A 27,734-nucleotide genomic window follows, 5' to 3' on the forward strand; every position below is an offset into this window, starting at 1 on the left:
CCTTCTACCAATATATTCACTATCTCTCCTCTGGACATGTCCAAACCATCTCAGTCTGGCCTCTCCGACTTTATCTCCAAAACCTCTAACATGTGCTGTCCCTCTGATGTACTCATTCCTGATCCTATCCTTCCTGGTCACTCCCAAAGAGAACCTCAGCATCTTCATCTCTGCTACCTCCAGCTCTGTCTCCTGTCTTTTCCTCAGTGACACTGTCTCTAGACCAAACAACATCGCTGGTCTCACCACAGTTTTGTACACCTTTCCTTTCATTTTAGCTGAAACTCTTCTATCACACATCACACCTGACACTTTCCTCCACCCGTTCCATCCTGCCTGTACACTCTTCTTCACCTCTTTTCCACACTCTCCATTCCTCTGGACTATTGACCCCAAGTACTTCAAATCCTCCACCTTCTTGATCTCTTCTCCCTGTAACCTCACTCTTCCACTTGGGTCCCTCTCATTCACACACATGTACTCTGTCTTACTGCGGCTAACCTTCATTCCTCTCCTTTCCAGGACAAACCTCCACCTCTCTAGCTTCTCCTCCACCTGTTCCCTGCTCTCACTGCAGATCACAATGTCATCTGCAAACATCATAGTCCATGGAGATTCCTGTCTAACCTCGTCTGTCAGCCTGTCCATCACCATAGCAACAAGAAGGGGCTCAGAGCTGATCCCTGATGCAGTCCCACCTCCACCTTGAACTCCTCTGTCACACCTACAGCACACCTCACCACTGTCTTACAGTCCTCATACATGTCCTGCACCGCTCTAACATACTTCTCTGCCACTCCAGACTTCCTCATACAATACCACAGTTCCTCTCTGGACACCCTGTCATCAGCTTTCTCCAGATCTACAAAAACACAATGCAGCTCCCTCTGGCCTTCTCTGTACTTCTCTATCAGCATCCTCAAAGCAAATACTGCATCTGTAGTACTCTTTTTTGGCATGAAACCATACTGCTGCTCACAAATGCTCACTTCTGCCTTTAATCTAGCTTCAATAGTCTTTCCCATAACTTCATTGACTAGTCTTTGTTCTCTCTCATTTTCTCTCTCATTTTCCAAAGTACTTTTTCCATCACACTATTGGCACCTGTCATTGCACATGCTCATAGTGTGTCATGTCAACCATAACGACATACAGGTATACACAACAGAATTACTGGTGTGCAGGACAAAAAATCAATCACAAATTGTTTTAGTCAAATCAATAATTTATTAAATATAGATAGAAACATGAACTGACTACAATCTTCAATTCGACAATATTAAGTAGTTCAAGCTCAATATATTGTCTACCTCTGAGCTACTGTATGTGTAACTGTAGTTTTTAATGAATGGATGCATTTTACTCCAACTGTGACATTTGCAAAAACATGTTTTATGGTCTAATTTTAACCACAAACAGCCAACAAATCATGATACTCATTACAGCACGTCTTAATGTTAACTTTTAAAATCTCAATAAAATACCACTTCTTTTAGATAGTTTAAACTTGCACAAATGTTTGAAAGTTTTCAGTATGCGATATTACTGAATAAAAATGTATAAGGCCAAACTACTTGCTGTTACTGTACTTAAAAATGTACATCAGTAAGTAATGAATCATGATTAAGTGTTTTTATTGCATTCATTAAATTTCATTGAAAAGGGACAGAGGAGCCAAAGATTTCCTTGAGAGCAACACAGGATCTCACTCCAGGAGATTCAAATATAGCTGCCAGACACATAACACTTTGAAAAACTAGAGCATAAATTCAAATGTAATATTACAAAGATTGAGCCACTAAAAACATGTCTTATTACTGTGTTGCTCATTTATCGCTAAACATTTCAGTGTACATCAAAAGTTGTCAGTAGCTGCCACAATTAATGATCTGAGTACAAACACGCTGCTAAACAAGCTTTCTGCAGTTGTTTACAATGGACAGCGTTACATGAAGGGTACAGTAACCAGGAATGCTCGACACAACACTTGAAAGACAAAGATGACACATCTTGTATTGAAATTGTCATCTTTCACGACTTTATTTTGAAGTCCTTATTGTTTTCTAACCTTTGTGTTTTGTTGTTCACCTGTTGGCTGTGGTTAACATCTTTACTGATGACATTCTGAACATTATCACAAAATGTCACGGTAAATACTGATACCTGCTGTCGGTGGCTACTTCTACCATGTGCATTTACAAGCTATCTACAAACTATTTACAATTGAGTTCATTAAAACAATGTGTTTAGAAATATAAATACCACAAAATAAAAGATTGAAATAATGAATGATACAATTAATACTTGGAAAAATATACACAACTGAATGAAAGAGAGCTTCTGTACATTTCTGTGGTACACCAGGAAGTAGCTTTGTGAACATCTGTAGAGTATTTGCAAATTTCCATGGTGAGTATATCTGTAAACATTCGCCAAACAAGTTACTAACTACAAATTCACTAACCATCTGTTTCTACTGTTCTATTGTGCACCTTTAAATTGTTCAATCTAAAAAAACGTGTTCAAGAACGCAGGAATGTGTCCTGATCATAACCTGTATCACAGGAACTTGTGAAAGTTACGAGTTCAACCGCTGCATCTAATTGAAGGTGAGATGCACCAATCACGTGTCAAACCCATTAAATTAGGTGTTTCTGCTTTCACACCAATTACTTAATGAAACCATAAATGCTGTTTGATGGGGACATAGAATGGTTTAGAGAAGCTGCTAACAGTCAGCTAGCAAAATTGAATGTTTATTTAGCTAGGCATTTAATAGGAACAATGTCTCTTTTGAACAACTTTTAGCAACAGTCAGAAATGATGGCGGATGGTTAGACACAGCTTAAAAAGATTTGATCAATTTAATGTGGCACAACCTTAGACTAATCTGAGTGTGAGCAGGCTTCAAAAGACAGAGAACGTTGACCCTTTTAGTTAGTATTGAAAATGTGGTCTGAAGTTGTTCAACTAGCATGTAATTGAAAAATCAATGGTTGTCTGGGAAGATCCCAGATTTGTAAAAAAATCGATTCAAAATCAATGAATAGCTTGTGTTGTTGTTCTGCTCTTTCATTGGTTGTGCAATTGCTTGCATTGTGAATCCATAGGAGTGTGTGTGACTACAATAAAAGAAAAATATGAAAGGCGGAATTCACATGGGCGCACACACACACACACACACACACATTTTTAGCTTTCTGGTCAGCTGAACGAAGAACTAACCAGTAGATCAAGTTTTGCCAGTAGTTTTGGCTCGTCGTCCAGCGGACACCTTAAGTCCAGCCATCAGGACGGATCATGACATGTAAACAATGATGTCTGCTGATGTTTATCAGGAATGGCACAATTAATGTAAAAGACCATACAAAACACACAAATGCAGTGTTTATTCCATTTCCCGCTCTGTGTAAATGTGACAAAGGCATAACGGGGTTATATGTGTCTGTGTTTGTGTGTGTGTGTGGGTGGGGGGTGTCATACGTCACTACTACTTTGCCCGTGCACCAGTGACTCATTCATAGTTTTTCTGAGTGTAAACAAACAGGTGTCTTAGTTAAGGGTGTATTGTGAGTTAGAACAGTCTGTGTGACGGTTCTGGACATGTTGAGGACAAACCTGTTTGACATTTTGGGTTCTGTTTTCTAAAATCCTCTAATTTATCCAGGAGACCTGTGTGAGATCTGAATAATTTATCTCTGTTAGCGCTACAAATTCACACTCCTTTTCCCTACGTTCCCCCTGCTCTTCCTCCCCCTTCCGCAGCATTTCTAGAAAACCCAGGTGACGGGGACCCACTGGGGGTTTTTCGAAACTGTTTCCAAGGCAGCCTTGACGGTGCGGTAGGTCTCATCCAGGTTGTCGTTGATGATGCTGAGGTCAAAGTAGTGACCGTAAGCGGCCTGTAACTTAGCGCTCTCGTCGCAGGTCCGATGCAGCTCTTCATCCTAAGACAGACAGGATGGTATTCAGTGAGCTCACTGGATTTTTCCTTCGATCACAGGATGTGTTTTCTGTTTGTTTCTTACTGTCAGCGTCTTGGTAACCACCCCTGCTTCTACAGCCGAGTGGTTTATTGCCTTGAGCACCTCGAACTCTGGAGACTGAAGGAACACCACATAAGGCAGGAACTCAGATGTCCTCAGCACTTTGAGAGACTGCAGTCACGAAACACAAACACATGAACACATCAGAAGCAGAATTTCAACGTCAGAGATCAGATAAAGCAACAAGCTGGAGATTCCTGATAGGTCACACCGAATGACTAACGCTGTGCTTTCCCCAAACGCTCATTGAAGTAAAAAGCTCTGGATCGAGGCACATGACGCTCAAGTGACTGCAGTTCACACAGCATGGGCCGATCTCACAGGAGAGCTTTATGATAAAGACTAAATAACATAAACAGGCTAAACATGTGGAATGGTAGGAAGTATTACTGACGAACATGACCACAGCCTCTGAATGACAGTTCACAGCTTCGCTTTGGTGGTTTTTATCGGGCAGACGCTACTTCATGTAAGTGAAAAGTCTGAAGAAAATTTCATGGCAAAAAATAAATGAGCAATAAAAATGAATTTAATTAAGACATTAATTAACAATGAATCAAGTGACTATGTTAAAAACATTGGTGAGGTCCTGACAAAGGCTTGGTTGTTCTCTGCCTTGTTTATTACATCTGTAACGAGTGCTTGAGTAAATTTTATCCATGAAAAGGACGTGTTTCATAATACAGGATTGAAAATTATATGCTGTATTTTTCTTCTCTTATGCAGTTCTGTATTTTGATACTGAATTTATTTTCTTTATCTATAGCATGTTAAAATGTTTCCTGTGAAACATTGTTGAGTCTCTACAAAAAAAGTTTGAAGTTTGTCTTCAGGTTGGACATTGTATATTGTCTGAAGAAAATTTAATTAAATTGGTTAATCTATTTTGACCCACATGTGAATAATATCAGTCATCCTTTTTTCCATTTAAAGTATTTTTCTAGGCTACAGATCCTGTCTCTCATGCAGCAGCAGAGACGATACTCCAGACATTAAGGACTCGACTGGACTGTAATGGCCTCCTGAAGGAATAACCTCCTCTGGGATAAAAAAGGCTGTCGTCTGTCTAGAACACTAGATCACACCGACTCTCCAGTGATTCCATTTGCCACCTCAGATATCGGATCACAGCAGGATATATGGAAACCTAGCTGTGCCCCCTCGCAATTCTTTGTCCCTCCCTCCAGCTCTTATAAATAAAACATTGTTATTGTTGTTACTATTATTATTGTTATAATTATTATGTATTATTTGACTTACATATTATGATGCTATCTAAAGTCACACACTAGGGCAGTGTGGAGAAGGGTCTTCAGTGCAAACCTACTGAATGGTAGCTTTTTCCGTGTCCACAGTACTTAGTTTTCCTCTATGGTCTTCTTTGACCTTTGCTTCATGGTGTGTTTGTGGTCTGTGTGAATACCTGAGGGTTGGCATCCAGGATGCAGACGCGTCCAGCCTCCACCACCTCATGTATGGAGTCAGTTTTGATTCCATACAGGTTGCCGTCATACTCTCCATGTTCGAGATAGCGGCCGTTCTTGATGTCGGTTTCCATCTTGCTGCGGCTGGTGAATGCGTACATCCGACTCTCTTGATCACCCTTTTTGGGTTTTCTGGAGGTGTCTGGACAGATACACAACCCTGTCATTTCTATACACGGCTCATATCCCTTCCCCTTTATTTCCCTCAAAACCTTCAAATCATTTTTGACAGACTCTCACACCCAACACCAGCGTCTTCCTAGTCCTAATCATAGCTAGCTATTTCCACAGAAACTTCATACATGGAATAGTGGTGCCGAAGAGAAGAGGATCCCTCAGCAGCAGCTTGTTCTTCAGTCTCCGCCGCCCCACACCATGGGCACCAATCAAAATCAGGGTTTTCCTGTTGAAAGGTGGGACCTTTGCCACTTCCTCATAGAGCAATATCTCATGTCTGTCAAACTCTGAACCAGAAAGGGAAATAAAAAAGGATGGACAGAAGGGAGGAGGGGAACGCAGATTTGAATAAAGAACATAAATGGTTGCAAAAAACCACAATCATGTTAAGAGAGTCAGAGTTTAGTACCGAACAGGTGATAAAACATTTCATAGGACAGATGACCTTACCTGCATTTTTGGTGGTGACATACATCATTTTCTTCTTCTTCTTCACACCAACACCAGTACAGAGATTCCCTGTCACAGAAATGTACAACAATAACAGTAGAATGCAATTTGTCCAAGAATCAGATGATTTTAAGATTACCCTCAAGGAGCAGATCAGTTCTTCTTGGCTCTAAACGTCCAACCCTAGAAATGCATGTTTTATATGGGGGAGGGGGGTCAGAAGTCCTGGTCTGTACAAATCAGAGATACAGTGGCCCGACCCCAAACTTCAAATTTATTAGTTAAATGAAGTGTGAGAAGACGACTCACGTCATTTAATGTCTAAATTGCACGAGTCATCTGGGTGGATTTATAGATTTATAAGTGGTTAAATTAATACTTGTTTGTTAATTAACACTAGTAACCAAACTTTTTAACTTTTCCGTATATGCAAGTCCTACATTACAGCAGTGATTCTCACATAGTGAGGAGTGCACTCCTGGGGGGGGCAAAGGTGTGGTACGATGAGGTGCATAGGGGGGTGTGTGACCCCAGGAAATGTTTAAGGTATAGTTACCGTTTGCTTTTTCATTGACACTTCAGAATAAAGTATGATTGCACATCTGACACAGTAGGTGCCAATGGCGTATTCACATCTACACGTAACCCACCACTAACTGTAATTACTAGAGCGTATGCAGGGAGTATTTCCTCCTCCTCTCACACACACACCAACACAAACACAAACACACACATCACACATCACACATGACACACACACACACACACACACACACACACACACACACACACACACAAAATTAAGTGCATGAGGCGGAGAGTGAGGGGGTCAAAATGTGGGTGGGCCTTAGCCTAAAACAATCGGTGTAATAACAGCTGAATTACCAGTAACTCTAGGAGAGACATATGGACACAATAACTTCACTTTATTTATTTGATTATAGTTCATTAAAAATCTTTCTCCCATCTATCATCAAAACCTAGTCTTCTTATTTCCTGGAGTGTATTTCCAGTTACCTGCAGGCGGTAGCTCCACATCTCTTTTGACAAACGCTTTCCTCTTCTCTTCCAGCATCTGACTGGGAATCAATCCTGCACTACCGCCTTCCACATGACGGGCCTGTATAGTTCGAGCACACAGAGACAATAGAGGGATAAAACACAAAAACATTTATGATTTAATAAGTTTAATATTAAATTTAATATGAATGAATGAATAAAATGTGAAACTTCAAGAGGAAGAGAACGCATGATGCTTTGGCACTGCACCTGCCACCAGTTGACGTCATCTTGGTTGACTATTTGCAAGATGTCCCCTGTCTCAAACCTTAGCCCCGCCTCCTTACAGGGAATTAGGCTGTCATTGGCTGGGTCGTAGTCATAGTGACACTTAAAGAACACCTGGTGAAACACATTTTTTAATGACACTTTTTTAATTCCCAGTGTCTGTGTGTGTGAACCATTTGTGCAGTACTGTGCCACCTGTGTTGGGGTTATGGCTTCATGGTAGCTGGGCAGAATCTTGAGAACCACACTTCCACTGGCTGCTTGCAGCTCCTCCTGCAGCACCCTCTGGTCCTGGCCCACCTCGCGCCCGTTCACCTGCCAACACACAAGAGAAGAACTGTTTTCACCCAGGACTTCACAGCACTGATGGAATGGTCTCTTTTTTATTATCTCTTTAATAAATATTGCGCATGTCTCTCCTGACACATTAATGGACATGACATAAAACCACTGAGTTTACAAATGTCACTGAAGCTTGACATGATCACACTACAGAAACAATTGAGTGATATTAGTGTCACAACGTAGAGCATCTATAAAATACAGAAGTATCCAAAGCAGCAGCAGCAGCTTCATGTTAATATCACATGAATGAGGAGTCGATCATTTAATAGTATTAATAACACTAACAAGCTGAGGACAACCTGGTTCTGCAGAGGTTTCCAAAGATAAAGAATCCTGAGACGCTTCAAAAGAATGCAACACTCCAGTGACGGTTCCTTAATATTCAGCCTTACCTCTTTGATGACATCTCCAACATGCAGCAGTCCTTGCTGGTCGACCATCCCTCCATGGAGGATGCGGGCTATGATCAGCTCACCCCCCTCTACCTTGAACGTCACACCCTGAAACACAGTTAATGTACATCAGTGTTCCCATGATGAAGAATGATGAACTCATTATCTGCAGCTTTAAGTTATTTATTACTAAATTCATCTAAAGTCAGCAAGCAGCATTCAGGAATGACAACTTGCAGCTCACCAGAATATCAAAGTTGTGACTGTATCTTATGATCACTAATGAACATTTATAACTCATTAAATGAACTCTTGCCCATGCTTTCATATGACCTACCAGATGCTCTCCCGCCACTTTGCGTATTCCCACCATACGAATAGTGTCAGGTGGAGGGCAGAGGTTGTGTTTGGGACCATCATGATCCACAAAATCACATGGGCTGGGGGGTGAGCTGTCACAGGTCTGGGATGCCACAGAGTCATGAGTCTCCAGCAGAGACTGGCAGCCAAAAAAAAGGAGATACTAAAGGTTTAAACCATGCAACCCAATTTGCTTTGGAAAATATTCCAGCTCGTTGTTTAAACCACACAAAGAAAAAATCATATAATCTGAGATGGAGTTTCTAACAGAGTCGCAAGCCCAAAGGTAGAATAAAATGACTTTCACATATACACGTGATGCACACCTGAAAGTGAGGCTGTGTGAGTATGTGTGCGAGCTCAGCAGCAGTGTTGGAGCGGTGGGTGAAGGGGTCCAGGTCTCTGAGGATCTCCTGCAGGAGCTCCACATTGTTCTCCCTTACTGGTGACAGATGTAGCTCCTTCAGGCTCTCCTCCTGTTCCTTTCACAGTAGACATTCCACATATGCATTCACATGAACACAAATTCATATATGATAAAAAGCAAGCGAGTAAATGTGTGGTTATCACACCGCAGGGCACTCCATGATGCCTTTGAGGTAGATGAGGTCCAGGTCATTGGCCGTGGTGGAGCTGGCAGTGCTGTCACTCATGGCGTCCACCACCTGGGGCGCTAAAGACACACATCAACACGCACAAACACAAGAGTAAGTTACAGCCAGGAAGACAGACAAACAAGTGTAGAGAGGTAGTGAGGTAGTACCACACTGCTGGCATGAACAGCAACCATGTAATGCTCATCATCTCACAGGAGACATTAACACTATGATCAACACTATTATAGATTAAAACACCGCTGCAGTCCATTTTTTAATAACATGGCATATTTTGGATTTAAAGTCATTGGCACTTCCTGCTGTGGACCACATCAGCCAATGGCATACTCAGTACGATGTAAACATTCCTTTGGCTCTTTAGACTGATATTAGCTAGCATTCTAATGCTGCTACATACAAACCTCCAGTTGTCGATGAAGGAGGGACAACCTGTGTTACAACTCTGCATTTGTAAAGCACAGCTGTAAAGCTAGCTGTTGCACAACGATAGATTTCTACGAGATCATGAGGAGGCTCATCGTTCCCTCTGCCAAGATCATCTGATTGACATCCTGTGGTGTACTACTAAACCACCCATTGTTTACAACTCGTGTGAACACGTGAAAGCAGAGAGGAAACAGTGTTTTTGCTTTTGTTCATGATGAAATCTGAATTAATTGATTACTATTTTAAACCTTCTGAAGTCTGAGACTAGTGAGTCCCGGAGAAAAACTCTTAGTTTGTGTTGAATTCAGCTCTTCGGGCTCCCTGTCAGGAGGAAGGGAGGAACACAACAAATCTCACACAAGTTTTCCAATGGAAGATCAAAACAAAAAAAAACTTTGTGGTGCACATAGAAAAATATCTGTTGTCTGTCTGCAGATTAGTTGATGGGGAATAAATCACACAATAAATACGAGGTTGGTAGGAGCTAACGGAGAGGAATGTCTCACCAGGCTCTGTCCTGGTGGAGGCCACAGGCATGGTAGAGCTTCAGTCACTGAGAGAAGGGGACAGATACAGGGAGAAGGAGAGGAAGGGGAGAATGAAGAAAAAAAAAGTTTTACGCTGAGGCTAAAGAAACAGAGTTTAATCAGTAACATCAAGAAAATCTGAGGGTGTTTTATGCATTTTGCTGTCCTTATCATTAATTCAACTTTCATGTTACTATCAAGGGTGTGGCTCATCCATGCTTCACATGGATTATTGGTTAAGTGACAATAACACAGGATACTGAGAATGAAGGTAATTTAAATATTCCAGAGTTAAAGATCCAGTTGTAGTTCTAGACGTATTAATTCTTGTAAAGAAATAGTGCATCGAATGTAAAATGTTCCTTCTTTGAGAGTTAAGACTGAAAGGAAACCGTTCTCATGGCTGGTTTACTATTACAAAGTCCCTGTGGGTACGTACGTGTCACAGCGATCACATACAAACTCATCCTTTCCCACTACAACACATACAGAGCAGCAAGTGACGTCAGTGAGGGAGGGTGGACCTCTAGCGATTGAAGAATAGACACTTGAAAATGGGGTGGGGGCGTGACTAATCTATGCATTTCCATGACGACAGGCTCCATACAATGAGAAAGAGAGAACAAAGAAATATACACACAAAACCTTCAACAAAATCTATTTATTCATCCAACCATCCATCCATCCATCATGGAAACCTGGAAATCCTTCTTCTTTGGTTTTCTTTTCCTTCTGTTGTTGTGGACATTACACAACATCCCACTGAAGACAGCAAGTCAAAGTGGTGGATGGATGACGATTTTTGCTGTATGTATTATACTATATATATATATATATATATATACACACACACACACACACACACACATATATACAGTATATATACATGACTGTATATGATGGTGACAATTTGTATATGTACACACACATATACAGGTATATATATATATACTGTATATACAGCATATGTGTGTGTACATATATACATTTGTATATATGTACACATATATGTACATATTGTATATACACATATGTACATGTGTGTGTATATAGTGTATATAGTGTATATACATATAATACATGTATACTGTATAATACTATATATATATATATATATATATATATATATATATATATATATATATATAATGTCCACTGTTGAGCTGAATTGAGTTACAAGGTTATATGAAAATTTTATGTATATAGAACTATTGTTTGGTGTTTATTGCTGCCTCACATGACTTTCAGACAAAAACCTTTGTAGTTTTTGATAATTTATTCACATGATATAATATAAATTTGTTTTTCTAATAAATACAGTGAATAAATGCTGAATTTCCATTTTTTGCATACTGGAATATGTCATAAAGAGATATCTAACAGTACATTATACTGTATTTTAGTGCATTTTTAATTAAGATACATGTAGTTCCTACAAGCATACATCACGGTTTCCACAGCGATTACATATATTGGCTGTTCCTGGCCCATTCGCCACACTGGCATGTATTGGTGTGGCTGTATTACATCATCTGATATGCACCAAAAGGAACTTTTTTGGTTCATGAAGGAGAAAAAAGTTGCTTATGTGAATTTAGAAACTGAGCAATAAACTACAAAGCCCCATAAATACACAGATGCCACTGCTGACCTCCCACCGCTCCATCTGCTACTCTCCATCTCTTCCTCCTCACCTTGGCCCCCCTCCACTCGCTCCTCACTTTCCCCCAACATCCCAGTTGCCCCATCCTCTCCCTGTTCTCTCCCTCTGTGATGCCCTTATCCACACCGATGCCTCCTTGCTCCTCACAGCCCCCCCCTCCTTCTCTGCTCCTCCCCCTTCATCTCACACCATCATCCATCTGCTGACCTCTCAGTTTGTAAACAATTATTTACAAGTGAACCTATTTGTTGTAAATATGAGCTGAGGAGGCAAATATTTTTATATACATTGAGCTGTAAATATCCAACATTTATGCTTGACACAATCCTAACGCTGACATGGCTTTAACGCACAGGGTTTGCGTGTTGGTGTGAAATGCGTGGTGATTTGTGACGTCACGTAAAGCATTTAAGGCTATTAAACCTTTTTAATATTGGGTTTTGAATAATTAGTGTTACTCAAAGTGTGCCACTCACTTAATGGTACGTTTAGGGGTTACATTAAACACAGTAATGTGACGAACACCACAAACAAAGGGTGCTTCAGAAGCACAACGCTAACAAAACATTTCGTGTGTGTAGCTTAAGTGATGTCGGGATAGCGCTGTTAGCTATCCGTTACAAAGACGGGCTTTCGCGCACCTTTGTCGCGTCGCTCCAGAACAGGAACGAGCCTCAGCGGTAGGCGAGCGAGGATGGAGAAGCACAAGATGCTCAGCGGTAACTACAGTGAATACAGCCGCCATGTTTGAGCGGAATAACACAGCGTTCACCTACCTTTGAGCACAAGAAGGTAGACTCTCCGCTATCAGCGCTGACGCGTGCGTCCCGTGTTGGTGTCTGGCTATTCGTCTTCAGCGACAGAGAAGTCAAAGTACGTCATGGGAATAGACTCACACTTCCGTTGAGATTTCAGACTAAAATAATTGTGAGCTACTGATTGACATTCCAATGATGAAAAAAAAAGTTAAAAGTACATTTTTAATGTCATATAAAACAGCAAATCGCTTTCATGACACATTCCAAAAAATAAGCTTCATGAGGCGTCAGGAAGTTGAATACGTGTAAGATAAGAATATTATTTTGAAGGCAAATTTGTGATATTTCCGGTAAAATTCTATATAAATGTGCGAATTTGACGCTCTTGGCTGCCGCACCTTTTGTTATGAGTGTTGAAAGGGGCAGTGCGTTGTTTGGGTTTGTTGGAGAGTGTGGACACGTTTCCCGGGTTTACAGTTTTTACACAAAATCACAAATTTAATTGGAGTTAAATGGAATAAAATCTGAGATTATTATTATTATTATTATTATTATTATTATTATTATTATTATTATTATTATTATTATTATTATTATAATAAATACAGAGGGTTGCGTCAGGAAGGGCATCCGACGTAAAACTTTTGCCAAATCAAAGATGCGAATCAAACCTATGACTTCCATACCGGATCGGTCGAGGCCCGGGTTAACAACGACCGCCATCGGCGCTGTTGACCTACAGGGCGCCGGTGGAAATTGGATTACTGTTGGTCGAAGAAGGAGAGGAGGAAAGTGCGTTCGCTCGAAGAAAGAGAAGAGGAACACCAAGAGTATAGGACTGAGAGTAGGGACGTTGAATGTTGGAACTATGACAGGAAAAGGTAGAGAGTTGGTTGACATGATGCAGAGGAGGAAGGTAGACATACTGTGTGTCCAGGAGACCAGGTGGAAAGGTAGCAAGGCTAGAAGTTTAGGAGCAGGGTTCAAGTTGTTCTATCATGGTGTAGATGAGAAGAGAAATGGAGTAGGAGTTATCTTGAAGGAGGAGTTTGTTAGGAATGTCCTGGAGGTAAAAAGAGTGTCAGATAGAGTGATGAGTCTGAAGCTAGAAATAGAAGGTGTGATGCTCAATGTTGTTAGCGGGTATTCTCCACAGGTAGGATGTGAGCTGGAGGAGAAGGAGAAATTCTGGTCGGACCTTGATGAAGTGATGCAGAGCATGCCTAGAAGTGAGAGAGTTGTCATTGGAGCAGACTTCAATGGACATGTTGATGCAGGAAACAGAGGTGATGAGGAGGTGATGGGCAGGTTTGGTATCCAGGAGAGGAACGCAGAAGGACAGATGGTAGTTGATTTTGCAAAAAGGATGGAAATGGCTGTAGTGAATACTTTCTTCCAGAAGAGGCAGGAACATAGAGTGACCTATAAGAGTGGCGGTAGGAGCACACAGGTAGACTACATCTTGTGTAGACGGTGTAACCTGAAAGAGATCAGTGACTGCAAAGTAGTGGTAGGTGAGAGTGTAGCCAAACAGCATAGGATGGTGGTGTGTAGGATGACTCTGGTGGTGAGGAAGATGAAGAGGGCAAAGGCAGAGCAGAAGACAAAATGGTGGAAGCTGAAAAAGGAAGAGTGTTGCATGACTTTTAGGAAGGAGTTAAGACAGGCTCTGGGTGGTCAGGAGGTGCTTCCAGATGACTGGACAACTACAGCTAATGTGATCAGGGAGACAGGTAGGAGAGTACTTGGTGTGTCATCTGGAAGGAAAGTAGATAAGGAGACTTGGTGGTGGAATGAGGAGGTACAGGAGTGTATACAGAGAAAGAGGTTAGCCAAGAGGAAGTGGGACACTGAGAGGACTGAGGAGAGTAGACAGGAGTACAGGGAGATGCAGCGTAAGGTGAAGGTAGAGGTAGCAAAGGCCAAACAAGAAGCTTATGATGACTTGTATGCTAGGTTGGACAGTAAGGAGGAAGAGACTGATCTATACCGGTTGGCAAGACAGAGAGATAGAGATGGGAAGGACGTGCAGCAGGTTAGGGTGATTAAGGATAGGGATGGAAGTCTATTGACAGGTGCCAGTAGTGTGATGGGAAGATGGAAAGAGTACTTTGAAGAGTTGATGAACGTGGAAAATGAGAGGGAACAAAGACTAGAAGAGGTGACTGTTGTGGACCAGGATGTAGCAAAGATTAGTCAGGATGAAGTGAGGAGGGCATTGAAGAGGATGAAGAGTGGAAAGGCAGTCGGTCCTGATGATATACCTGTAGAGGTATGGAAGTGTCTAGGAGAGGTGGCGGTAGAGTTTCTGACTGGGTTGTTCAACAGGATCTTAGATAGTGAGAAGATGCCTGAGGAATGGAGGAGAAGTGTGCTGGTGCCCATTTTTAAGAACAAGGGAGATGTGCAGAGTTGTGGCAACTACAGAGGAATAAAGCTGATGAGCCATACAATGAAGTTATGGGAGAGAGTAGTGGAAGCTAGACTAAGGGCAGAAGTGAACATCTGTGAGCAGCAGTATGGTTTCATGCCAAAAAAGAGTACTACAGATGCAGTATTTGCTTTGAGGATGCTGATAGAGAAGTACAGAGAAGGCCAGAGGGAGCTGCATTGTGTTTTTGTAGATCTGGAGAAAGCTTATGACAGGGTGCCCAGAGAGGAACTGTGGTATTGTATGAGGAAGTCTGGAGTGGCAGAGAAGTATGTTAGAACGGTGCAGGACATGTATGAAGACTGTAAGACAGTGGTGAGGTGTGCTGTAGGTGTGACAGAGGAGTTCAAGGTGGAGGTGGGACTGCATCAGGGATCAGCTCTGAGCCCCTTCTTGTTTGCCATGGTGATGGACAGGCTGACAGACGAGGTTAGACAGGAATCTCCATGGACTATGATGTTTGCAGATGACATTGTGATCTGTAGTGAGAGCAGGGAACAGGTGGAGGAGAAGCTAGAGAGGTGGAGGTTTGTCCTGGAAAGGAGAGGAATGAAGGTTAGCCGCAGTAAGACAGAGTACATGTGTGTGAATGAGAGGGACCCAAGTGGAATAGTGAGGTTAGAGGGAGAAGAGATCAAGAAGGTGGAGGATTTTAAGTACTTAGGCTCAACAGTCCAGAGCAATGGAGAGTGTGGAAAAGAGGTGAAGAAGCGTGTACAGGCAGGATGGAACGGGTGGAGGAAAGTGTCAGGTGTGATGTGTGATAGAAGAGTTTCAGATAAAATGAAGGGAAAGGTGTACAAAACTGTGGTTAGACCAGCGATGTTGTTTGGTCTAGAGACAGTGTCACTGAAGAAAAGACAGGAGACAGAGCTGGAGGTAGCAGAGATGAAGATGCTGAGGTTCTCTCTGGGAGTGACCAGGAAGGATAGGATCAGGAATGAGTACATCAGAGGGACAGCACATGTTAGAGGTCTTGGAGATAAAGTCAGAGAGGCCAGACTGAGATGGTTTGGACATGTCCAGAGGAGAGATAGTGAATATATTGGTAGAAGGATGCTGAGTTTTGAACTGCCAGGCAGGAGGCCTAGAGGAAGACCAAAGAGGAGGTTTATGGATGTAATGAGGGAAGACATGAAGGTAGTTGGTGTGAGAGAAGAGGATTCAAAGGACAGGGCTAGATGGAGGAAATTGATTCGCTGTGGCGACCCCTGAAGGGAAAAGCCGAAAGGAAAAGAAGATTATTATTATTATTATTATTATTATTATTATTATTATTATTATTAGTAGTAGTAGTAGTAGTAGTAGTAGTAGTCGTAGTAGTAGTAGTAGTAGTAGTAGTAGTATTCAGTTTTAAATAAAATTCAAGTAATACCCATTTTAGTTGTAGTGCCAATCACTGCGTTAGTAAAAGTCTCTCTCTTTCCAATCTTTTTTTGTGTGTGTGTGTAATTTTCCTGTTATCCCCCCTCATCTCTTCCAACTAATATCTTCAGAAATTTTCACAGTCTATTCTTGAAATAGGGGTAAGCAAGAAAACCGACTTCCTACTTAAAAACAGTTCCATTACATGTCGATGGACGTAAGTGATATGTCCATAAGCTTTTGGTTAACTTTATGTATGTGTGATTTCAACTCAAGGTAGATAATGTAAGGCGTGATCTGTCATGTAGACTTGATCAATTTCAAGGTCTCTGTCTTGAATAAAGTTAACCAGACTTGTAGGAAACTTAAAGTAATAATGACTGATTGGGAGTTCTAGATATTTAACCAATATGTTAATCCTGGTTTATCCCTAGTCCAGTCTATTCCACTTGTAATGACCTGAGTGAAATGGCTCGATTTGGAAATGTCCCTGATTGTAAATGTGTGTAGATTCTCATTTATCCATGTCATGGCAATCCTTGAGGGTTGAATCAGTCAATCAGAACTAAAGAGCTCTCCTGAATTAAATGTCTTCAAACTCCTCATGTTAGTTCACTTGTTTCTGATTCAACCTTCTGAAAAATATATCAAACTGGTGGTGCTGAGAAGATTCTCATATTTTACAGGTGCGATGCTTGAAAGAGTCAGGAGTTGTTTGAACAGACCCTGAATAAACTGACCATGAACATCTACAGTCACCATTTAGCCTCATCCAGCAGGCTGCTGCAGCACAAGACATGAGCCTGTCAGTGAAATCAGCACGTCAGCATCATGCAGTGGGGACATTTGTGTATTACACCAGGCATACATGTATCCGAACCTGTCTCTCGTGGTGATGTTACTACTCAGTAAGAATAGTTCATATGGAAATAACAACAAGACAGTTTAATGATAGGTGTATGCTGGAATCATTGGATAATCATCAATATTTGTGAATTAATTATGAAAAACATGAAGATAAAAAATCCTTCTGTAATTTTAATAAGAAGAGATTGATAAGAAGAGATAATTTCACATTTCCCCTGGTATTTCTTCTGGTGAAGAAACTAAATCATGACAATACCAATAAATTATTATTACTCAGTTTTTACCTGATTATCATTGCTAAAATGACTCCACTTTTACACTTGATTCTATCGTTATGACTATTATTATGATGATGCTGACTGATCATGTTGATGATGATTATATTTATAATCATTACAATATTATAATACTAAGATCAATAATTAGAATAACAATAATAAGAACAAATGAAAAATATATGATTTTATGATTATAATATATGATCGTTGAAATTACAAAAAAGGATATACAGTAATATAATTTGCTACACTGTAAGCTGGGTATGATCATATGATGATTTAATGAAAGTGATTACTTATCTAATTAACTATAATGTCATTTGAAGTTTAGAGTTCACACTGGTGGTGATGTTTGTGTTTCTGGTTTCTCATTATGTTCAATGTGACTTTCTTCCTGAAGAGGCTAAACGTAGTGGGCCAAGACATTTCATGTCTTATCTACTGTGTTCACCATTTAGATGCTTCCAAAGCGTACTGTACGTCAGTCAGCTGGAATAAACCCCAGCAACACCCATGACCCGCAGAAGAAGTGAGACAATCATGGTTGTCTTGTCTACTAGAAATGATGTATGGATGATGACAATTTATAAACAAATACATTTTTTAACCATTTTTTGCCAAATCACTCAGTGAAATAAACTACTGTATATTTTTTAGTGAGGTATTTAAAGCATATAATAAGACTTTACCTGTGTAATTTGTGTTTTGTTGTGTATTACAGTGAAATGAGTTTTTTTGCATTAATGATATTACCAGTTGTCAGTGTTTTCCCATAAAAACACCCATCTCCTTCATGTCTTTAATATTTATTACCTCCTATAGAATTTTAAGATAGATGTATGATATTTTCAGTGAAAACAAAACATTTTACCCTAGTGTTGAGAAAAGTGAGAGATCATTTCTGCTTCCCGCTGACACTCATTAATTTAGCAGGTGTCTCCTTGGCCTACATTGCACACCTCCATCAGGTTTCCATTGTGTGTCAGTTTTTGCTGCTACAGGTAATTATACAATTCATAAACATTGAAGATTACCTCCTTGTCTGATGATCCTAGACTGAGCTACTGAAGAGGACGTAGGTTCTCCAGGACCAAAGACCTCTGCATTCAGGTTCAGCATGCTTATCTAATTAACTGTGATGTCATTTGAAGTTTCCAGTTCACACTAGTGGTAATGTTTGTGTTTCTGGTTTCTCATTATGTTCAATGAGACTTTCTTCCTGAAGAGGCTAAACGTACTGGAACTGATTCCAATTTCAATTCCATCTGACTTCTACAGTCTGTCCTGACCCTAAACACTCTCAACTGTTCCTCTGTTTGCTTTGGACGAAGAGCTTTGCTTTCTTTTTATGTGCTGAAAACCAGTGCAGCAGATGTTCCGTAAAAGCATCCCAATGAGTCTCAATGTGAAAATCTGGTGGTGAGGAATCCTCAACTTTACATTTAACATTTTTTACTGTAAATCAATATCAACCACAAAAGCAATGCTGACAGACTTGCACAGTGAGCATTCCTCCTTTATATATTTGTCTCTTTGATGACAAGCTTGAGAGCCTGATTTATCTTATTAATCTGAGCCCAAAAGAGCTCCGTTGTTGTCCTGAACTATTACAAACTCATCATGAGTCACACTATAGCTCTGGGTGACATGTTCCTCTAGTGTGAACAGTCGTAATTTAGTTTGTCTGACTCAGTCCCACATACACAGTCCTGCTGTGAAATTCTGTATGAGTTCAATGCTGAAAACAATTCCCAACTAATGAACCGCATTCTAGGTTTGAAAGTTTGAGTGACTTTCACTAAATAACTACAAACTCATGGAATTCCAGAGCTTTTAAAAAAAGTAAGTCTGTGTGGGTTTTTGAGCTGAGTGACACACTGTAGTGGATGTATTTTATTGAAACACACACACACACACACACACACACACACACACACACACACACACACACACACACACACACACACACACACACACACACAAACAGGTTGATCAGCAATTAAAAGACAAATCAGGTTTTATATTTCTTTGAATAAATGTACAACTAATGTATCAGTCATGCTGTGGTAAAAATTATCATTGACATTATCGACAAGAAAAAGCTTTGAATGACTCTGAAACATCAACACTCATCATTGTGAATTGATGCTTAATCATTCTGAGTAAAAGAAAAAACTTTCAAAATCAACAAATTTCATTGACAGAGAAAAGTTTTTATTCATTTATTCTGACAATACTTTTTACAGAAGCAACAATAAGAGAAGATTTTTCTGCTCTAAACAGAGTTGGACAGTAGGAGGACATGAATGCTCACATCCACAGACACAGTTCCACCGTCTGATCAGGTCTTATACATATAGATTTTATTTCAATAATAAATTATGTACAATTTTGTTGTGATGAAAGAGATGCGAGACAGTGACGAGAGATGCAGAAAGCTTATGTTCCAGTCAGTGATGGTTATTGATTCAGGGGTCAGAGGTGAGAGGCACATGTCGGCCCCTCCAGGTGCATTGTGGGATGAACCCAGAGGGAATGCCCAATGAGGATGGAGAGAGGTGGCAGAGTCACCACATGTAGGAGTCATCGAATCTACGGAGGAACACAAGGAGGAATGTGAGACTGTGTTACGTGTCCTTGCAGATCAGTCTTTCATCGTACGCGTGTCACAGTCTTTACCTTGATCTCTGGTCTCTGTTATTATCGCCACCAAACAGCAGCTCTGCAACCACGTCCTCCTGAGTTGAACGCTTTCCATACCTGCCAGAGTGAGACGACAGCATATATAGTCACGTCAGCAGCAAAACCACTGGATTGATTGGCACACAAAAAATGAATTCTGGTAATCTCTTGCACTACTTGTGTGCTAAATGATATTCAATGAAATACCTCAAAACCTGCTGATGCATTGGCATGAACTTGTGCTTTTTGGGCCCCAGAGGATGAATGCAATCATGAGTTTAATGTCCGGTCCCTGTATGACCGAAGCCAGAGCTTGGTTCGCATTGCCGGCAGTAAGCCAGACTTGTTCCAGGTGCATGTTGGACTTCGGCAGGGCTGCCCTCTATGACCGGTTCTGTTCATAATCTTTATGGACAGAATTTCTAGGCGCAGCCAGGATCCGGAGGGAGTCTGGTTTGGGGACCAAAAGATTTCATCTCTGCTTTTTGCGGACGATGTTGTCCTGTTGGGCTCATCAAACCTGGGCCTTCAGCATGCACTAGGGTGGTTTGCAGCTGAGTGGGAAGCGAGTGGGATGAAGATCACCACCTCTAAATCTGAGGCCATGGTTCTTGATTGGAAAAGGGTGGTGTGCCCTCCTCAGGTCGGTGGGGAGTCTTTGCCCCAAGTGGAGGAGTTTAATTATCTTGGGGTAGTAAATTAACAGAGTGAGTGCAATATTTGGCAACAAATATTTTCAGTCTACCAGATAGATTTTCATCTATAATGTATGTGTTAAATGTCCTCACGAGTGTTCATGAGTGAGGGAAGGATGGAACATGAGATTGACAGACAGATCGGTGCAGCCTCTGCAGTGATGCAGTCGCTGTATAGGTCCGTTGTGGTGAAGAAGGAGCTGAGTCGCAAGACGAAGCTCTCGATTTACAGGTCAATCTACGTTCCTACTCTCACCTATGGTCATGAGCTCTGGGTCATGACCGAAAGGACAAGATCCCATATACAAGCGGCTGAAATGAGTTTCCCCAGTAGAATGGCTGGACGCTCCCTTAGAGATTTTTTTTGACACATTCAAGGTTGTCACAAGTTTGTTTTTGGAACAAATGCAGATATAACACATTTTTCCTCAAAAAACATAACTCAAATCTTTAAGGGTTTTGTTTGGAACGTTGTGGCAGCCCCCTTATATATTCTTTGTGTCTCCATCTGTCATCTGCGCCCTCTTGTACTGTTCTCTCTATCTATTGACACATTGGTTCACTTCCCCTACTTTGTTCTAATGCTTTCATTTCACAGTCAGACTGTGTGTGCCTCTCTGGGGGGTCTTGTGACACCCTTGATAAGGAAGCCAGAGCCCCAAGTGAGCCACAAATGTAAAACCACAGAGGCGTTAACACAAACTTTACTCCATACGCTGTAATGTGTGTGTGCACGAAACAGCCATCCAACATAACCCCTGCAACGTGACCTGCAGTTCCTCTGCTTTCCCATCAACCACCTGTTCCACCTCTCCATATCACCCCAGCACCCAATCTTATGGCTCATTGCACACACAGGAAGGTGTGTTTGTGTTTGGCCTGTAGGATACACGCCGTCTCAGCTGTCACACAGTGAGACCCATTAGAATAAAAAATGTTTTTCCCTCTGACAATCGCCCATCTTCACCCATTCATCCAGCTGATTTCTTGGTCCAGCTCTTATCTTATTATCGGTGTCTGTCTTCCTCTCCATCTTGTCTATCTCTAGTGTACCGGCTAAAGGAGACCCGGCAGGATTTGTAAAATATAGAGGTCCATTTAACAACACTGTTTTTCTAAAGGGTGTGTCCAATTATCTTAGCTGTAGGATGTCGTGTGAAACTTCACTAAGATTAAATATATTAGTTAAGTGACAAAAGCAAAATTTAGATTCTGCATTTGTGGTTTGTTAAGCAAATATAGTATAATATAGTATAAGTATATAGTATCTATTTGGAAAGTTGTGTTAACTTTGTAAGAGTTGCCAGTGTTGCAGCCGTCCAACATCCAGTCACAAAACCAGACTGAATGAATGACTGCTTTGATCCATCCCCCCATCAATCAATCCATCCATCCATCCATCCATCCTTCCATCCATCCATTCATCCAAGCTTTAGAACCCAAAGAGAACCCACGCAGACATGGGGTGAACATATAAACTCCACACAGAAAGGACTGGGACCTGGACAGTGACAACGCTAACCACTGCACTGCTGTGCCACCAGTTCAGTGTCTCCAACATTTAAATAATAAATATATGGGGTGACAGTAGCTCCTTTCTTCAGTGGGGAGAGAGGCTCAGGCATCAGGAGTTAGGAACATGACACATGGAAGAAGTCCAATGGTATAACTGACATCCGCCTCTGACTGGTTCTACCACAGCTGTCAAGTTGTTTGTTTTGTTTACCACCCAGTAATACTATGAAGTGATTGGCTGATCCAACAAGTGGTTGATAGTAGGTTCAGGCAGCATTGTTGGTGGAAACAGTTTTTGACAAATAAAAACTCAGTTGGTGATATGTTGTAAAATTTAGATAAGAGACCAGTTGAAAAAGGGTTCAAATAAAAATGTAATCTTGGCGAGAGCCCTCTTGTCAACTTGCTGTGTAAATGTAAACGACGACATACACTTATTTTTGATGTTGATTCCAACTCCATTGTTTTTGCTCCTCTGACGGAGCGGTTCACACATATACCTCATTTTATCTCAAATTGTAAGAATTGTTTGCATTTTTAATCATTAGCTCTTCAATTCTTTCTCAGCTAATTCTATTGAAACTCTGAGCATAACTTTTAAGGAAAACCTCCACTGAAACTTGAATTTGGTATGAAAATGTTATACTAATCTCTAAGTTTCTGTGACACTGTGGTTTATTGTAAGATGTTAAGTATCCAGAAGCAAATACTGTAATGTCATATTTTTAATTGTTCACGTTTGGGATGTCTAATGGGTTTAAATGTTAAATTAAGGTTAAAGCACTGAATGGTTTGAGGTATCAACTGATGAACTGTCACACAGCTCAGCTTGGAAGTCTATTGTGAAATTCAGCACCAAACCATTAAAGACTCCATTCTATTTGTCCTGGTTTCCATATTGTGAGTCTAACGTTATGGATCAGAGGCAGCTGACAGCTCAGATCCATCAGTGAAGCACAGCCATCTTTCCCCAGCATTTAATCCAATACAGAGAGACCCTCACAGAGTCATGACTTCTCTTATCACATATGTCTTCATTTGCATCAGCTGGTGAGATGTATAAACTTTAAACTTGAGACAAATTGACTTTTCATGTCATTAGGAGTCAAATATCTAAATATCAATGACCTATTTGGTTCTCACGAATAAGAACGGATGAGATAGACTGCTTCAAATCAAAAATATCCCTTCTGACAATTCCATAGCGACTTTTATACCTGAGAGCAGCAGGACTCAGCTCAGGCCCCTCTAACTGGATTTGGGACTCTCTCTTGGGTCCATCTGCGTTGATTATTGCTCTGCTCTTGTTGATTTTGGGGCCTGGAGGTTTTGGAGAGTGCGGTAATCTAATCGCCCGTGTGGGCGCAAGGTTTGAGGAGCAGGAGGAGGAGAGCTCCGAGCTTAAGTATGAGCGGGAAACTCATAAAATTCACGATGGGGACTTGCATAAACCAATGTGAAAGGAAAGAGGCATCCATGACAAAACCCAGCTTAGCTATGATTACAGTTTTACAGACCAAAATAAGTTTGGGGAAGGGTTGGTTTAATATATAGGAAGGATGAGTCAGAAGACCTCGTGGCTTCATGACAACCCGCCATAATTTTTAATTCATCCTCAGGGACTGTAAAAGGTTGTTGTAGGACATGTTTTTAATTTTAGCAGTATTATGTAACATGCATGTCTTGAGTATGAGGAGATTTTGACAATGAGTCAAACTGATCTGAGATCAGATTGTAGCTAAAACTTCTGATTCAGTTTGGTGTCAAATCTGAATGGAAAGGCTATTGACATGATCTTATTGTGTGCAGATGTTTTATTGTTAATGTTCAACATGCGTGAAACATAATGGAAGAAAATAGTTACTCTCTATTCTAGTTAGTCTATTAGCTTAACTGTCTTTGTCTCGTGTGACCAAACTAAATGCTGTTACCACCGTCTTTCTTTAGTCCAAAGGTACAATAGTCTGAAAAGAGTCCTGAAGAGTCCTGCATTCCCTCTGACACTCATACCGACTGACAGATTGGAGCGATCAATTCACCTCAGCTGCACGTTTTGTTTTTTTTAATTACAAAAAAACCCAAACAGTTTTGATACACTGATAAAAATTTTACTCTTACAGAAGTGGATAAACACTGGAAGGAATGCCTTATAGACATTATAGTCAGGAATCCTGGAAGTCTAACCGGGAGCCAGAGTCATGACCTGCTCAACCTCCTGATCTCCTCACAGACAGATTGACATTTGAGATGTGGGGTTTAAAATCTGGATGATGACAACACATTTGTTAAATCTGTAGTTCATGTACTGTACGTGTGTGTCCACACCTCTGCCTGGTGATCAGGTTGATGTAGTGTCTCAGGGCAGTATAGTACTTGGCCAGCTCCTCAGGTGGGGCGTCATCACCGGGGTTCTCAGGTTTGGGGGGGTAAGCATCTGCCAGTGATCCCAGACACACCAGCACACACAGTACCACGGCTACCAGCACCGTCCACGGCTTCAGTATCACGGCCATCTGTGGAGGAGAAGTGAGGGCGGAGTAGAAAGGAAGTTTTAATACTCTGACAAAATAACCAAACGAGAAAGTGGTGGTGCCACAAGAACTGCTGAAGCCATTTATTCTTTGTTTTCTAATCACAGGAATATTTAGTGCATCGTTATAAATAAGACAAAAGTCTTCAGGCTGTAAATTCATTTATTAACTCACCTGTATGAATTCTGCTTGGTTGGATGAAGTGAATGGACAATAATAACTATTATGACTGACTGGGTTCACTCTGCAAAGATATAAGAGAGCAGAGCTTCTAGATGTCTAAACACTAGACATCATGACCAAACCGGAATAAAATATAAACATCATTAAGAATAAAAGAGAATCTCACAATACAGTAACTGGGTTCAGTGCAACAACAAATAAAACAAAAATGAAGAGCTGAAAAAAAAAACGCTTTCCAGTGAATATCATTTCTCTGACAGCTGTCGTGTAAAAACTATTTTCATTTAATAAAGTGTGATTGCTGACATATACAAGTGTAACAACTATTCATTTTAGAATTATTTTCTTGTGTATGCACGGCACAGGTCCATGAATTGTGTGTGTGTGTGTGTGTGTGTGTGTGTGTGTGTGTGTGTGTGTGTGTGTGTGCGTGTGTGTGTATGTGCATGTGTGTGTGCGTGTGTAATATATATATACAGTATATATATATATATATATATATACATATACAGTATATTTATATATTACACACGCACACACACATGCACGTACACACACACACACACACACACACACACACATATATATATATTACACACGCACACACACATGCACGTACACACACACACACACACACACACACACACACACACACACACAAACACACACACACACACACATACACACACACACACACACACACACTATTTGCATCATCAACCTGCTACTTTCGGTGTTTTTTTCAATCTTGTTTTTATTGTCTTAATTCTATTTTAATGTTCTTATGTTAATCTTAATAGTCACAAGCAAATTTTTGTCATCTAGCACCAATAAAATAAATATTTAAATTGGTTCCCCTCATATTTTTCTTTCACACTTTTTGCTTGGTGTTGTGAGATTCAGTCTGTATCAGGACCATGTGCCTCGGGTCATTCGTGTGAGGTCACCAGATGCCATCGGGAGCCATTGGTGATCGGTTACAGATCACAATTAATTATCAGATAGTTTCAATCTCTCTGAAGCAAAATTGCTTATCATATAAACGTCATGCTTGAGCTGCATCCTAAAACAATGAAACTGAATAATTATATAGGATGTAAGACTCCCTATTCAAAAGAGAATGGTAAATGAAAATTTTGAGTTTACTTGGTCTGTAAATTAATTTTCTTTAATTTTTCCGATTAAGACATTTCAAGCTAGATCAAATCATCTGTTGAATATCTCTGTAATTTAATGTTGAAATATAACAAAAACACGCCACAATCTTATGGCTGCAAAAAGTGCTTGCCATGAATGGATGAATGTGGATGAAAAGCGCGGGTGTTGTCCGTGGATGTGAACGCATCACCTTCTACAGGTGATCTGACTCAAGCCATCCCACAGAAGAAAAGTCCGTCTGCAGTAGCACACGAACCGAGGCATTTTTTATGCATCAGTTTTAAATGCGCGCTGTGCCTCAACAGATTTCTGAACTAATAAAACATCTGCTCAAAAGAAGAAGAAAAAAAACTCAACAACGTTTTCAAGAAGTCGAAAAAAAAAGTGTTTGTTTTTTTTATTTTGCCTCTTGAGATATTCTGCAAATATCTAACATGCATTCAAGCCTACAATTTGCATAAAACATTTTATTTCTGATGGAATCAGGTGCGGATGTCCCACCCTGCGATGAATGAATAAACTTCAAGAAAAAACACTTACTGTGAGAAGAGGTGAGAAATGTGAGACCCACGTGGTTTCTGATAGCAGCAGAGGTGTTTGTTTTCTTCTCTTCGGTTAGTTTTTGCTCTGCGTGTCGCTGCTCATGTCTTCAAAACTCCGACAGCGTTGATTTATATAGTTAAGAAGCGGCGGGAGAGGGCGGGGCTACGCCACGATGCGCGTGTTCGTGCGCGCGCGTGTTACGTGTGGGGTTGGGTGAACAGACCGAGTGCGTCAGACGGTGACGATGATGATGATGATGATGATGATCATCATCATCATCATGATGGAGACGCTGCTGACGCGCCGGTCACGCAGTCAGGCTTGTGTTTGTGGTGGAGTGAAAAGATGACATTTCAGGCCGTGACACTCATCAGTGGAAAAACTCTTTACTTTGTTTTCATATACTCGGAGTGAAAAGCCCACGCCCTAACTGGTTTCCAGCTGTCAGGGTCCTCAAACATACAGTACCTTAGCTATAGCTTGACCTATGACCTCCACTAAAGAAGACAGAATGTGAGCCAGAACGTGAGAATGTGAGCCAGGGTGACTCCATGTAATAGATATATGGAGAAATAGTGAAACCAATTTGAATGAAGAAGCTGGAGTTCCAGCCAGTGTCTCAGCCTCTGACCCTTTCAGTGGAGGCTTCGGATTCTGCGACTAGGTAGAACTCTGATCTGCTGCAGCAGCGAGATGGAAAAACTGAAACTCCTTTCACACAAATCATCAAAAGGTGGGACTGGTCCACTTCTCTTACGCTTTGATGATCAATATAGATGCTAGAAAGTCACAGTCATGCAGTCATTCCACAGAGAAAGGAGTTTGATAAATCTGCAAAGTTCAACCAGGAGACTGAAAAGCAGCCAATAACAGTTGACAGCTATCTCAAAGAAGAAAAAGAAAATCAACTAAAACACCTTCCAGCAGGAGAGACGCTGTGATTTGTGGTGATCT

General features: G+C 40.8%; 2 protein-coding genes across 3 annotated transcripts; both read right to left on the minus strand.

Annotated features, from left to right (window-relative positions):
* Positions 1-1,617: 1,617 nt before the first annotated feature.
* On the minus strand, positions 1,618-12,630 carry LOC137610251 (MAGUK p55 subfamily member 2-like). Of its 2 annotated transcripts, none has more exons than XM_068337767.1 (14): positions 12,551-12,630; positions 10,091-10,137; positions 9,114-9,214; positions 8,868-9,017; positions 8,519-8,680; positions 8,182-8,289; positions 7,640-7,759; positions 7,427-7,558; positions 7,175-7,277; positions 6,158-6,226; positions 5,833-5,994; positions 5,470-5,672; positions 4,029-4,157; positions 1,618-3,947 (listed from the first exon to the last, which is right to left on the minus strand). In XM_068337767.1, the coding sequence occupies exons 2-14, from the start codon at positions 10,119-10,121 to the stop codon at positions 3,771-3,773; spliced, it is 1,647 nt and encodes a 548-aa protein (XP_068193868.1). In that variant the 5' UTR covers positions 10,122-10,137; positions 12,551-12,630; the 3' UTR covers positions 1,618-3,770. The 2 variants fall into 2 exon arrangements, with proteins under 2 accessions (XP_068193868.1, XP_068193867.1); XM_068337766.1 differs by having other exon boundaries at positions 8,868-9,023.
* A 7,066-nt stretch (positions 12,631-19,696) lies between these two features.
* Positions 19,697-26,896, minus strand: pyya (peptide YYa). The gene is made up of 4 exons (XM_068337895.1): positions 26,778-26,896; positions 24,691-24,878; positions 20,153-20,233; positions 19,697-20,065 (listed from the first exon to the last, which is right to left on the minus strand). Exons 2-4 carry the CDS (start codon positions 24,876-24,878, stop codon positions 20,041-20,043), a joined length of 294 nt encoding a protein of 97 aa, XP_068193996.1. The 5' UTR covers positions 26,778-26,896; the 3' UTR covers positions 19,697-20,040.
* Positions 26,897-27,734: the final 838 nt, after the last annotated feature.

This window comes from Antennarius striatus, chromosome 16 (assembly GCF_040054535.1).
Source record: "Antennarius striatus isolate MH-2024 chromosome 16, ASM4005453v1, whole genome shotgun sequence".
Taxonomy (NCBI): domain Eukaryota; kingdom Metazoa; phylum Chordata; class Actinopteri; order Lophiiformes; family Antennariidae; genus Antennarius; species Antennarius striatus.

Coding starts and splice junctions, on each gene's coding strand:
- LOC137610251 (XM_068337766.1), bottom strand. CDS start 10,121: ATGCCTGTGGCCTCCACCAGGACAGAGCCTG. Junction 9,215..10,090: donor CTCCACCAGGACAGAGCCTG/GTGAGACATTCC, acceptor GTGTGTCTTTAG/CGCCCCAGGTGGTGGACGCC. Junction 8,681..8,867: donor TCACACAGCCTCACTTTCAG/GTGTGCATCACG, acceptor TTTGGCTGCCAG/TCTCTGCTGGAGACTCATGA.
- pyya (XM_068337895.1), bottom strand. CDS start 24,878: ATGGCCGTGATACTGAAGCCGTGGACGGTGCTGGTAGCCGTGGTACTG. Junction 20,234..24,690: donor AACCTGATCACCAGGCAGAG/GTGTGGACACAC, acceptor TCACTCTGGCAG/GTATGGAAAGCGTTCAACTC. Junction 20,066..20,152: donor AACAGAGACCAGAGATCAAG/GTAAAGACTGTG, acceptor GTTCCTCCGTAG/ATTCGATGACTCCTACATGT.